This window comes from Trifolium pratense, linkage group LG6, assembly GCF_020283565.1.
Source record: "Trifolium pratense cultivar HEN17-A07 linkage group LG6, ARS_RC_1.1, whole genome shotgun sequence".
In the NCBI taxonomy this organism is placed as follows: domain Eukaryota; kingdom Viridiplantae; phylum Streptophyta; class Magnoliopsida; order Fabales; family Fabaceae; genus Trifolium; species Trifolium pratense.
In genome coordinates, this window is record NC_060064.1 from 26,101,261 (window position 1) to 26,114,729 (window position 13,469).

The window sequence follows — 13,469 nt, forward strand, 5'->3', positions numbered from 1 at the left end:
TTTAAAATCATTATGGAATGTCTTTGTTTTATAGGTCCAAGATAAGTAATTTAACTGAAAAGTTTATATTTGAAGAATAATTTAACTGACAAGTATTCTAGTCTTTCCAAAAGAAACAAAATAAAGTATAACGTGAAATAAGAGCCCAAGGAAGGATATAATAACAATATAGTAAAATTACAGTAATGAGATATGAGTGGTACTTTGGTACAAGAAAAGTATAAGATTCATAAAATAAGAGACAAAAAAGAACAATTTTTTGACAATAAAAAGTAGAGAAACTTTTTGTTCTGTCAATTACTTGAATTGTACAAAAGTTGGTACAAAAGTTGACACCCACATGGGAATGAGTACGAGTACGATAATTTTGTCCTGGTATTTTTCAAACTTTGGGTACGGAAATGGGTACTATAGTACCCTACATATACCCTACACATTGTCATCCATACCTCTAGGATTAAGTGTATCCCGGTATTCAACATGAGACCGTGTCATACATTCATATGACATTATTACGATACGTGTCAGAGAACACAGACAATACACTTGTATGACACCAGACAAACAACTTAAACATGTGTTCCAGGGCTAAATACGTGTTGAAATAATGTTGGTCAATGAAAGGTTAAAGACATTAAATTTAACTAGCGACCAATCGTGCCTGTCTTTGTGATCCATAATTCCTATTATGCAAATTTATGTTAAAAATTATTCTAAATTTTTTATACATCTTTTTTTTATGAATAGTCGACTTTTGAAAAAAACAACAAATTAAGTTACAAAAAGATGTTAAATTAAATATAAAAATTCATTAAATAAAAATGCGAACATCTCATCACACTTTTCATATATCCAAAAAAAAGTCATCCCACTCTTTCTCTCTATCTTGGCAATTGCAATGCGGCTTTCATCCACGGTCTCCATTTTGATTTATCTTGGCAATTGTACTTTCCGGCTAAAAAAAACTATCATACTTAGTTGTCCTTTTTATTTATTGCACAAATGTGTGTAAAGATTATTCTTATTCTTAATTTTATATTCATCTCTTTATTTATAAAAATTCTTTTCTTTTTTTTTGAAAATCAACGAATTAACTAAAGTAATAATATTCACCATAACTTTGTAGTAACTATAATACAAACTTAACAAAAATGCATAGCTAAAATATGAAAATAAATGAATAATAGATTGAATTGTATAGTAAACAACTCAAAGTGAAGAATACAATAATAATTTGGTACCATGAAAATTTACATGCACCAAAAGAATATATAAAAAAAAACATTAAAAAAAACTAACAATATTAAAATGCTATATTACTAAATTATGAAGAAAAAATTTATAGTGTCTCCTCGGTACTCATATTAGTCATTGATGATTAGAAATTTAAAAGGTATTTTTTTTTCCTCATCTGAAGGTTGAAACTTGAAAGATGATATATGCAAGATATAATTTCTTCATTGGTTCAATCCTTTCACACTCCCATGCATTAATTTATTTTTCTTATAAACTTTTTAGCAATAGATGAACTATATAAACAATCAAATATCCTGAAGGATACATAACAAAAACTTGTTGCAAATTACCATCGCCCTTGAGAGTCTCTAGTTAGGGCTCGTTTGACCGAACTTTTTTTAGAGCTTATACAAACAGTTTATGCAATTTTTATATATTATTATATGGTTATCAAGGTAATTTATGATAAAATAGCTTATAAAATTATAATTTTCACCAGTGTGAACTTATAAAATAGCATAAAACCTAATTTATATTGCATAAGCTATATGCATAAGCTCTAAAAAAGGTTGGGTCTAACGAGCCCTTAGAATATAGATACAACAAGGTATCCCCATGATATACAAAAAGAGTATTTGTTAACATCATAGATTCATCTTTAGAATGGTGTTTTTTGCCCCCACATTCTTCAAAAGAAATAAATATTGCACACACAATGAGTCAACAACCAACCTTTTCTTCTATCTTGTTGTTATCATCACCATTGTTGCCCATCTTCACCTTTACTTAATTTGTTGTTATCATCACCATTGATTTTCCAAATGAAGGATTTAGAAATGAATGGGACAAAAGAACAAATTATATAAAAGAAAATAGTAAATGTTTTTTCTTTGACTCAAAACATAGAATCTTTAAAATTAAATGATGTACTTATCCATGTGTATTTAACATAGAATCTTTAAAATTAAATGATTAAATGATGTACTTATCCATGTGTATTTGTAATTTTCTCCTTGGATTCTCTTTGGTTATGAATTTCTGTTTTTTTTTTTTTTTTGTCTAAAATGAATTGGTAATCTATTGAAATTAAAGTTACATATAATTGTGAGATATCATGTTCCTGAATTTCTAATCTTTGAACCCTAAAAATTGTATAATTCTTTCTCGCTAAACTGCATTAACAAATTAAGTAACCACATTAGTCTCATAACGTTTCATTTGCAAATAACCACCCAATTAGTCCCATTAATAATGAACAGTCAGTGTTTAACACTTGCAAAACATTCAAAATAAACCACCCATGAAGAGTAAGAAATGTAATTCAAAAAGAAGAATAATACAACAAAAAGAAACTGTAAATTAGTCTAGGAATAATCGATGCGTTATTCTACAACCATAATTTTGTTCCCAAGTATATCATGAAGGGGTAAAAGAGAAACATAAAGAATAATTTTCAGGTGTGATCAAATCAGTGTGCTATAAAGACATACACGATATATAATGCACCCAAGAGACATTTAATGATAATGACAATTCTAATTTCAATAATTGAGTATTTATTACTAAAAAAAAATTTGGGGTTTTCACACTATAAAGTGATCATACAATTTTCAAATTTTACACACACAAACAAAGCAAATTATGGCTAAAACTCTCAGGTTTTTTCAAATCATGTTTGCTTTTCTTTTTATATTTACCATTGTAATCGAAGGCCTCCCTGGTAAGATTTTTTTTTATCTTCAATTTTTTTTTTTTATATATTTCATTCTCTATTATTAACATTAATTTTTTTTCTTCTTATTTTACATCACAGAATATAATCACTTTCATAAGTGTTATAATGATAATGATTGCCCTAAAACTATGTGTATACCTCCCAAAGTTCCAAAGTGCATAAGGAAGTGTTGTCGATGTATTTGAGAATTGAATATCATCTTCTACAGTTATAAAAATGGCTGCCATTAAAAAAAAAATTTATAAAAATGGCTATTAATTAGTGCTACCGTTGATAATAATTTTGCCTTCTCCACTATTTGTGGTAAATTGTAATAATGATAATACCATTTCGATTAGTTAATAATGAAAAAGTAAAGCCAAACAATCCCTTTTGTTTTGGCGTCTAGTTAATAATGAGAATACTAATTTGTGTATTTTCATGTTACCGTAAAATAAAAATTATAATTTACATGCATTGGTTCGGACCTGGGTTTTCTACATTCTAAGAAGCACGCGGTTTCACGCAGTTTTTAATCTCATCCATTAAATTTAGATTCGACGGCTTAGATTAAAAACTGAGTTTTTCTAATCAAATCAATCACAACCATCAAAATCAAATCGGACGGTTTAAAATGAAAGCAGCGTGCTACTGTGTGATGATTTTACAGCACCAAATCCAATTCCCATTGGTTCATACCATCGGTAAAATAACAACTTCGAAAAAAAATATCATAGCAACATGAACTATGTATGTTTATTATAAGAATGAATTTCTTTTTGGACAGGCAATATAGATAACATCAAAAGTTCTAATTACACCATAAGTATATACTACCAATAAAAATTTGTGGTTACAAATCTGGAATCCCTGCGACCGATAACATTGGGTTCAATACCTGAATTAATTTATGAGTATTTGTTAACATCATAAATTCACCTTTAGGATGATATTTTTTGTACCAACTTTCTTTAAAACAAATAAAATTTTCATGCACCGTTGTCAACCAACCATTTCTTCTTTTCTTATTGGATGTCTCTTTGATTCTCTTCGGTCAAGATCAAATCTGTTTATCAAAGTGCTTCTCCGATTGCTAACATGGTCAGGGGCGGATGTATGTGAAGGCCTAGTATGGCCTTGGCCTTCATATACATCTTGTGAAGGCAGATGTTTTGAATTTTAGTGAGAGATAAAGCTTGTTTGTTTTTTTTGTGAACCTTTCTCTATTGTAGTGCACATTTCTTGTGAACCTTTAGGATGTTTTTAACTTTCTTCTTTGTTGCACTTATTAGTCAAGAAAAGAAATAAAACCAGCAAACACTTTGTGCACCGATGTTAGTTTTAATTTTGATATTTGAGAGGAGTTTTTTTTTTACTATTGATCAAGTAAGGAACACAATAGTATCGTGGTGTCTCAACACTAAATTATTTCAGAAATGCTATTGGGACACAAATCCTCAACAAATATACAACACAAAGGGGTGTATTGGTCAATTTGCTCATCAAGAAACCTCTCACATGTGTGACCTTCTTTTCAGTTTTATATTTTAATTTTTTTTCTTCTTCTCTCTCACACCACCAAAACACATGCGAAATTCCTTCTCAGTGGGGGGAAAATCTCAACCCCAAAACACGACCAAATCCATAATCGTATATCGCACAATCCCCTCCGCCGTTCAATCACTCCTCCACAGTTCAATCTCCTCCACTGCCGTTCACTCTCCTTCACAGTTTAATCTCGAACCACAATCCGTCAAACCCTCCGCAGTCGAAGAACTACAACCCCTCCGTCGTTCTCTGTTGTTCTCTGCATTTCCAAGGTATGGAGTAACTTCATCTCTCTACCGTTCCAATGTATTGATTGATTGCATGTTGTTTCTCTTTAGCTTGCTTCTATACCGCGTTTTCTAACTAATGGGTCAACTATTGATTTGATACACTAAGAACAGAAGGTGTTTGTGTTAAGTCCTTTTTGAATCCAGGTTCACTGTTGCAATTTGGTGGATGATGATTCTTGACCTAATATGTTTTATGAAATATTGAAAGCTTTATCAGTATAGTGGCATGGTTTGGAAGATACTTTTTGGTTATAATGAAGCTCTGGTTACAAAGTGTTGAAAGTATCTAGTAGTGACTTGTTGTCTTGTTTGGAGCTAATTGTTCAAGTTACTTATGTCTCTGCATCATTATTCAAGCTTTGTTTGATAATTGGTTGTTTATGGCTTCAGTTGTATATCAATTAAATGGTTGTTGAGTTTTGCAAATTCATGCATGTTTTGATGAAGTCTTGGCTTATTGTTTGTGACTTTCTGATGTTGAAGACAGTTTTGGATTATATGTTGGCTGCTACAATTCTAAGAGTTATTAGTGTTGCAATTATTGCTACTGTTATTGCATTTGGAGATCATGCTCTAATGGTTTCAGTCATTTGATATACATGGTTTGAGGAGGAATTTCATACATTGTTGGACTTGGATTTTGCTCATGATTTTCTACATCAATGGTATTGACACATATGGATAGTTTAGTGCCTCATGTTTGCTTCTGATTAGTCTACAAATGTGAAGATTCTTAATGTTTGCTTCTAATGTTTTCACTTTTCATTATTAATGGTTTTAAATCAAGGGTAGTTTTAATGTCTAAATCCAGTGACAATTGTTGTGTTTAGAATGCAGGTTCTGGATTCTTTCTTAATTGATTGGTTTGGTAATATAATATTTAATTGTAGGATTTTGTGATAGGTAGAACTGTTTAGTTAAAGATTAAATGATGATGAAAATTATTAAATGATAAAAATTATGTTAATGCAAAAGAATACATACATACTCTTATTCTTCACCTGCAACAATAATTACATTTTCCTAAATTTCAGTTCTATATAATTTAGTTCGCAACTACTTATTTTTCATTGTTACATATTCTTGCTTCTTAGGTGCTTGCTATGTGTTTGCTTGCTTGCTATGTGTTTGCTCCTATGCAAATCTCACCTTATGGGACAAAATTAGTGGCTATGAATTTCAAAAATTGAGGACCTGCTAAGGTGGGGTAGAAGAAGACAATTATAGGAAATATACTGAACAGAGAAGACAATGTGTCACAAGGTGATCAATCATCTTATTTTTAATAGTTAACATCAATGATCATAATACTAAAGTGTGGCTTTGGATTTAGATTGGTATTTGGATATACCTCTGGATAGATGACAACAATCTTGTGGAGTTTTTTGGAAAGATATTTATTGCAGGTTAGCATTATAATCAAAGATTGTTTTATGTTTCATACACTTGAGAGCTTAGGTTTGAGTTTTGCTACCTTAAAATAATAATACATTTCTATATGCATGTAATTTTTTAAAAAAAGAAATTTTCTTTTCCTTTTTCAGGTGTGTCATTTGTGGCTGCACTAAGCTTCTTACTCTATGGAGGAAGGTGATTCTTCTACATCTTGTCTACTTGCATTGGTTTATGAAATATTTCTGCAGCCTCTGTTTCATTTACTCTGTTAAATCATGGTTTACATGGACATTCTTTCTTATTTCTGCCTTGAACATCAAATGTTTCTAGATTATTTTACATGCTGAAGCATTTCCCAATTGAATCTAAAGGGCGAAGGAAGAAACTTCATGAGGTATGAACACTTTCTTCTCAGTGATGTGTTTCTCTGGTGCCTTTGTCCATTGTCACACTCAAAGGATAAACCACACTCAAAATATGATCCACTGCTGAATTTTCAAGCAAATGATGGGAAGGAATGAGTCATGCATTTGCATTTACGTGCAATTAGATGTGCTATAAACGTAATAAGCTTTATCTAGCCCGCTCATTTTCTGATTAGCAACTATATATTAAATTTTGTAGTTCACGTCTATAATCCATTTTGGATTGGAGAAAGAATGTGCCTTGGGAAGAACATGGCTGAAGCAATGATGTTGGTGTTTCTCCATCGTCTCACATTGAGTAGGGTACTGTGCTCCCCCCCCCCCCCAAAAAAAAAAAAAAGACTGCAGCTATTTAGGAGCGAGGTCGGGTTTCTCTCTTATTTGACGTTGTACGTTGTTTAGCTTAAGTTTTGGTAAGTTGTTGTATAGGAGCTCTTAGGTCTTGCGAACTGTCTTGATTTTGATGACAATATTAGTGATGCAATTTAGGAAAGGGATGTATAGTATGGTGCTATTGTACATATGTGATTTGAATTTAATAAGTATTAGGCTTTGACATTTTAGTGTGGTGAACTATCTTGATTTAGGAAGGGATCTAGGTATGTGTGAAGTTATTGTATGGTGAATTGTTATGATATTAATTTTGGATGTTGAATGATACATATTAGTATTGTTAACATTAGTATTTGCCTTAATTTGAATGTAGTGTCGTGTTCTTGATTTTTAATTTTGGATGTTTGTTGTGAAATTATGTTTATATAAGTGTAGATAAGTGGGGAGTTGGTGTACAAAGTTGGTTAAGAAGTTTAAAATCTTCCAAATTTGAAAAAATCATTCACATTTAATTTTGTTTTAACTTTATCATTTACTAACAATAAAAAATGTGTCTCGTGTACAATTACACTCTTGAACAAATAATGATATTCCTTGAAATTATTCACAATCTAGATGTGGGGAGTTGTGTGTAGATAACGGGGGAGTTGGGCTACAACTTTGGTTAACCGGATTAAAATCTTCCAAATTTGAGAAAAAAAATCACCTTTAACTTTATTTTAACTTTATCATCTATAAACAATTAGAAATATGTCTCGTGTATAATTCTACTCTTGAACAAATAGCGATATTCCTTGAAATTATTCACAATCTAGATGTGGGGAGTTGTGTGTAGATAACGGGGGAGTTGGGCTACAACTTTGGTTAACCGGATTAAAATCTTCCAAATTTGAAAAAAAAAATCACCTTTAACTTTATTTTAACTTTATCATCTATAAATAATTAGAAATGTGTCTCGTGTACAATTCCACTCTTGAACAAATAGTGATATTCCTTGAAATTATTCACAATCTATATGTGGGGAGTTGTGTGTAGATAACCGAAGAGTTGGGCTACAACTTTGGTTAACCGGATTAAAATCTTCCAAATTTGAAAAAAAAAGTCACCTTTAACTTTATTTTAACTTCATCTATAAACAATCAGAAATGTGTCTCGTGTACAATTCCACTCTTGAACAAATAATGATATTCCTTGAAATTATTCACAATCTAGATGTGGGGAGTTGTGTGTAGATAACGGGGAGTTGGGCTACAACTTTGGTTAACCGGATTAAAATCTTCAAAATTTGAAAAAAAGAAAAAAAAAACATTCACCTTTAACTTTATCATCTACAAACAATCAGAAATGTGTCTCGTGTACAATTTTACTCTTGAACAAATAGTGATATTCCTTAAAATTATTCACAATCTAGAAGAGGGGAGTTATGTGCAAATAATTGGGGAGTCGGTGTACAAATTTGGTTAATCATCTTAAAATCTTCCAAAGGTGAGAAAATCATTCACTTTTTTTTTTGGCCCATTTTCCAGTTATCTGAACACGACTTCCCACATCTGCATTGGTAATAGTTTTATGGAATCTTAGTATTTGTTCACAAATTGCATTATATATTTTTATATATGGGACACAATTCTGATTTGGTTTGCAGAATGTTTTTTTTTTTTTCAAATTTGGAAGATTTTAATCCAGTTAACCAAAGTTGTAGCCCAACTCCCCCGTTATCTACACACAACTCCCCACATATAGATTGTGAATAATTTCAAGGAATATCACTATTTGTTCAAGAGTGGAATTGTACACGAGACACATTTCTAATTGTTTATAGATGATAAAGTTAAAATAAAGTTAAAGGTAATTTTTTTTTTTCAAATTTGGAAGATTTTAATCCGGTTAACCAAAGTTGTAGCCCAACTCCCCCGATATCTACACACAACTCCCCACATCTAGATTGTGAATAATTTCAAGGAATATCGCTATTTGTTCAAGAGTGGAATTATACACGAGACATATTTCTAATTGTTTATAGATGATAAAGTTAAAATAAAGTTAAAGGTGATTTTTTTTCTCAAATTTGGAAGATTTTAATCCGGTTAACCAAAGTTGTAGCCCAACTCCCCCGTTATCTACACACAACTCCCCACATCTAGATTGTGAATAATTTCAAGGAATATCATTATTTGTTCAAGAGTGTAATTGTACACGAGACACATTTTTGATTGTTAGTAAATGATAAAGTTAAAACAAAATTAAATGTGAATGATTTTTTCAAATTTTGAAGATTTTAAACTTCTTAACCAACTTTGTACACCAACTCCCCACTTATCTACACATAACTACCCCCACCTAGATTGTGAATAATTTCAAGGAATATCATTATTTGTTCAAGAGTGAAATTGTACACGAGACACATTTCTGATTGTTAGTAGATGATAAAGTTAAAACAAAGTTATATGTGAATGATTTTTTCAAATTTGGAAGATTTTAAACTTCTTAACCAACTTTGTACACCAACTCCCCACGTATCTACACATAACTCCCATCACCTAGATTTTGAATAATTTCAAGGAATATCATTATTTGTTCAAGAGTGGAATTTCAAAGGTGTTGGCGAATATTTTCACCTTTTGCGGCAGTTTGGAACCGTCGCCAGTGTGTTTAATATTGATTTACCGACGGTTTTAAACCGTCACAACTCCCTTTTTATATATATAAAAAATAAATTTATGGTCTTTTTTTTTTGGTTAGTTTATAGCTTTTCCTGATTTTTTAATTCTTCTTTTTTCATAATCAAAACTACTAAATTAATTCAAAAATATCCAAAACTATAATCAACAAAGAAAACATAATTCCTAGGTTACATATCGACCACTAGGATTATATTCATTAATCTCCGTTAAAGCTACCACCACTGCATTTATAAGCGTTTTCACCCACTTCTTTTCTCAGCTCATTCAACTTTTCATCGTCATCTTTAATGATATCCTGAAACAAAAAATTTGTAGAACCGAATAACCAAATAGTTCCAATCAAGAGAACATAGTCAACCAAAATATTCACTGTCCTCATGAAGAGGTAATATAGAGATATACGGTTACTTATGTTCCTTCTAGGATTGAAATGTTAAGGAAAATAGTTGGATAGGAAATGATATAGGAAAATGGAAAATAATTAAATAATGAAAGCATACATCAAGCATCTGTTGCCTCAGCTGCGACGATTTACCCAATAGACCAATATACTATCCCAAAAGTTATACTTTCCTGAATCATCGCCATCGAAGATCTGAATATCGATCTTATATCTGAAATATAATTTGAACAGACATTTGAATTTTAACATACATAGAATAGAAAATGTTGACAATTGCAAAAAATAGAATAGTTCAGATATAAAAAGGAATACAACCTTAGAATTGGATCATCGGTTGGGTGGCCATCCTTACATTTAAATGGTGGTGTGGATCCATATCATTGTTTAATACAGTCTTTGTAACCAGGAAAGTACCAACCGTTGGCAGAAACTCAGATATGTGAGGTTGTTCCAACAATGACACATATTTTGTCCTATAATAATGATGGATAATAATAAGGAAATGTGCAGGAATGAGAAAAGGCATAGTTAAAGTAAAAATGAAATCGTATAAAACCTTTGGAAGCTTGATGATGTCTTTGATTTTCATGACTGGATGACCCAAAATGAACTTTTCTTCTGGAGATTGGTTGGAACCAGAAAATGAACTTTGTGAAATCATTTGGTCTGAGGATTGAATGATGTTACTTTGTATTGCAAATGTGTTGTCAGCAGGCAATCTATAAGTCAATAATAATGAAGGTTAATGGTATGAACATTGAAATTAAGTGCTCCCCAATTTGAAGAGAAAATGTAATCAAACCTGTTTTTAAAGTCATTGATAGGAGGTATGTCATCATTAATGAGCAAGAAAGTTCCATTCCAAGCATTAGTAACTTGCAACGGATAATTATCTTAAAACATAAATAAAACAAAGGAGGTTAGTAGTGTATATTGAAAACATGTAATACTCAGAGACCATTAGTATATTGAAAACATCTTAAAACATACTTTCAGCAAGCTTTAGGTGAGCATGTTTCACAATAACAACAATAGGGCTAGAGTCAGTTCTAATCTTCAAGTAATCAATGAAGTGTGCAGCCAAGCTGTCCCATAGACAACAGTCAACAACATTTGCACTACATATTTTGGAAAAAAAATTCGAAATTAATAATCTGATTGGATTTAAAAACATAAAAGTAAATGGTGTTGTTAACACAACCTCAAGTCTTTAATGGTGAATGGAAACTTAAGTTTTCCACCCATAGTTGTCTGTGGAGATCTAAGCTCATGGACATCACCTATTACATGAGCATTAAAGAAATAGTTTACATATCAAAACGGGTTAATTTGGAATTTAAAAGGTATAAAAGATAACGATGAAGTTCTGTAACATACCAATCAATAGGTCTTGCCTAAAATTTCTAGATATGATTTTAGTAATTTTTTTAAATTTGAATCCACATAGAGGCATGTCAGGTATAGTTTCAATGGGGAGACCTTAGTTCCAGATATAAACATCAGCTTGTAGGGATGTTCTGTCCATTTAAACTTGGCATCATATTTATGAACCCTATAGCATAAAAAAAGATATCGTCACATAATGAAATGATTATGTGGAAAAGATCAATTTCAGTGTGTGCCTTGATTTGTTCTATCACATAATGAAATTGACTTACACAATATCAATAAAGTTAGAGGTTATTCTCAAATATATCGTTCGGTTTTCAAAAACTATTTTATACTACTAGACCAATATTTCAGGCTAATTTTTGCAACTAGCATATTTCAAAAACTATTTTATACTACCTTGAGATCCAACTTTATGATGAAGCTTAGTCGTGGAGCTTGAACCAGGCTTTGAAAGCACGGGCACTTCTTTCCCCACACCATTAGCAACGGTTCTGTTTTCGAAGCTAAACTCATCACGACCAAATTATTCATAATCTAATAACCAACAAACAAAAAATTATAAAAATCAAATCATACATTCATATATATAAAACATGAGTAAAATAATTGACATTATTGAATACAGAAAAAACCAGATACTACTATACTAAAAATAGATAGATACAAGCAAAAATCAAGTAAACCCCACTTAAGCTATGGTAAATCCAACAATGCTATTGCAGACAAACAATCCTATGCTCACAAAATTTGTCTATTTGCATTTCATAGGCTTATAATGCTTTACATAAACCAATCACAACAATAACCTTTATAATGATATGTGTCCCTCTTTCTCTAAATTTCAGGAAGCACAAAGGATTGGAAACTAATAAACTAATTTCAAATACCTAATTACTAAATATCTAAAGAATAAACTAGTTTCAAATACCTAAGAACCAATTTATGAAACAAAATGATGAAAAAATGGGAAAAATAACTAAAAAATGTAATAAAATTATAAACTGAACCTGAATTGAAGGATGAACAAAACTTAATTGAAGCTTGAGAGATTCTGAAAAGAAGCTTTGCAGAGAAAACGAATCGAGGTTGAACGATTCTGAATGAGAGTTGAACTGAATCGAAGTTGAACAATGATTCTGAATGAGAGTTGAAGTGAATTGAGATTGAACGATTCTTAATTGAAGTTGAACATATCGAAGCTTTTCCCAAAATGAAACTAGGGTTGAACAATTCTGAATCGAAGTTGAACAAACGAATCTGAGGAGAATGAAAACGATTTAACGAATTTGAAGCTTAGGGTGAAGACGATTGAACGAACGAAAGAACAAAGAAGAATCTGAGGTTTGAATCTCTATTTTTCTTGTAGTGAGAGGCGGTGATGGTTGTTTAGTGGTGGAGGGAGATGTCGTCGGCGATGATTGGTGGTGGAGGGAGATCGGCGCAGAGGCTCGGTGAGAGGAAGAAGACAGTGAGGAATGGAAAGAGAAAAATAAAGGAACATGGCAATATGATATAAAAAATAAAAATAAAATAGAAATATAGGTATAAAGGAATAGTATAGTATATTTGTTGTATTTTTGGTATTGAATGTGTCCCTATAGCATTTCTGAAATTATTTTTGACACTATCATTCTCCTTCACCCTTGTGCCACTCTCAACCCCCATCTCTCCATTTTTGTGCCTCTCTTCTTCCACTATAAATCTCCTTCACTTCCGCAAATTTTTTACAGTACACGCCATTTACGCTTTCGATTATGGTATGACATTTCTCGCAAACCCACATCACTAAGATACCCATTTTCAGATCAGAAACTAATTCTCGTTGGCTTTATCGCCACTAGTTTTTATGTTTACTCCTTCAACTTATTTTCAGATACCCATTTTCTAGTGGAGGCACAGAGGAATGAGGAAAGGCTGGTGCACCTCCACTAGTTTCTATGTATACTCCTTCAAAATCTTAAGCCTTCATCCAGGGAAGGGATACCAGAGATAAACATGCAAAAAAACACAAGGGGTTGTAAATTAGTAAATCATGGATTGGGGATGATG

At 31.5% G+C, this 13,469-nt stretch overlaps 2 protein-coding genes and 1 long non-coding RNA gene across 6 annotated transcripts; 2 read left to right on the forward strand and 1 right to left on the reverse strand.

Moving 5' to 3' along the window:
* The first annotated feature begins 2,770 nt into the window (after positions 1-2,770).
* LOC123888469 lies at positions 2,771-3,427 on the forward strand. Its single transcript, XR_006802077.1, has 2 exons — positions 2,771-2,956; positions 3,050-3,427. It is a non-coding gene; the product is annotated as an uncharacterized LOC123888469 (long non-coding RNA).
* Positions 3,428-4,391: 964 nt separating this feature from the next.
* LOC123888464 (tobamovirus multiplication protein 1-like) lies at positions 4,392-7,285 on the forward strand. The gene is made up of 6 exons (XM_045937532.1): positions 4,392-4,770; positions 5,883-6,051; positions 6,122-6,194; positions 6,333-6,378; positions 6,514-6,577; positions 6,808-7,285. The coding sequence occupies exons 2-6, from the start codon at positions 6,040-6,042 to the stop codon at positions 6,874-6,876; spliced, it is 264 nt and encodes an 87-aa protein (XP_045793488.1). The 5' UTR covers positions 4,392-4,770; positions 5,883-6,039; the 3' UTR covers positions 6,877-7,285.
* A 2,386-nt stretch (positions 7,286-9,671) lies between these two features.
* On the reverse strand, positions 9,672-12,972 carry LOC123888463. 4 transcript variants are annotated; one of them, XM_045937530.1, is made up of 10 exons: positions 12,428-12,972; positions 11,817-11,911; positions 11,406-11,580; positions 11,230-11,308; positions 11,019-11,146; positions 10,831-10,921; positions 10,585-10,747; positions 10,344-10,501; positions 10,126-10,239; positions 9,673-9,920 (listed from the first exon to the last, which is right to left on the reverse strand). In XM_045937530.1, the coding sequence occupies exons 3-8, from the start codon at positions 11,479-11,481 to the stop codon at positions 10,460-10,462; spliced, it is 579 nt and encodes a 192-aa protein (XP_045793486.1). In that variant the 5' UTR covers positions 11,482-11,580; positions 11,817-11,911; positions 12,428-12,972; the 3' UTR covers positions 9,673-9,920; positions 10,126-10,239; positions 10,344-10,459. The 4 variants fall into 4 exon arrangements, 3 of the variants coding, with proteins under 3 accessions (XP_045793486.1, XP_045793485.1, XP_045793487.1); XM_045937529.1 differs by having other exon boundaries at positions 11,817-11,954; XR_006802076.1 differs by lacking the exon at positions 11,230-11,308 and having other exon boundaries at positions 9,672-9,920; positions 11,508-11,580; positions 11,817-11,954; positions 12,428-12,971.
* Positions 12,973-13,469: the final 497 nt, after the last annotated feature.

Coding starts and splice junctions, on each gene's coding strand:
- LOC123888464 (XM_045937532.1), top strand. Junction 6,195..6,332: donor TGGAAAGATATTTATTGCAG/GTTAGCATTATA, acceptor TTCCTTTTTCAG/GTGTGTCATTTGTGGCTGCA. Junction 6,578..6,807: donor GAAGGAAGAAACTTCATGAG/GTATGAACACTT, acceptor TAAATTTTGTAG/TTCACGTCTATAATCCATTT.
- LOC123888463 (XM_045937531.1), bottom strand. CDS start 11,481: ATGCCTCTATGTGGATTCAAATTTAAAAAAATTACTAAAATCATATCT. Junction 11,147..11,229: donor TTCACCATTAAAGACTTGAG/GTTGTGTTAACA, acceptor CAAAATATGTAG/TGCAAATGTTGTTGACTGTT. Junction 10,748..10,830: donor ATCAATGACTTTAAAAACAG/GTTTGATTACAT, acceptor ATTGACTTATAG/ATTGCCTGCTGACAACACAT.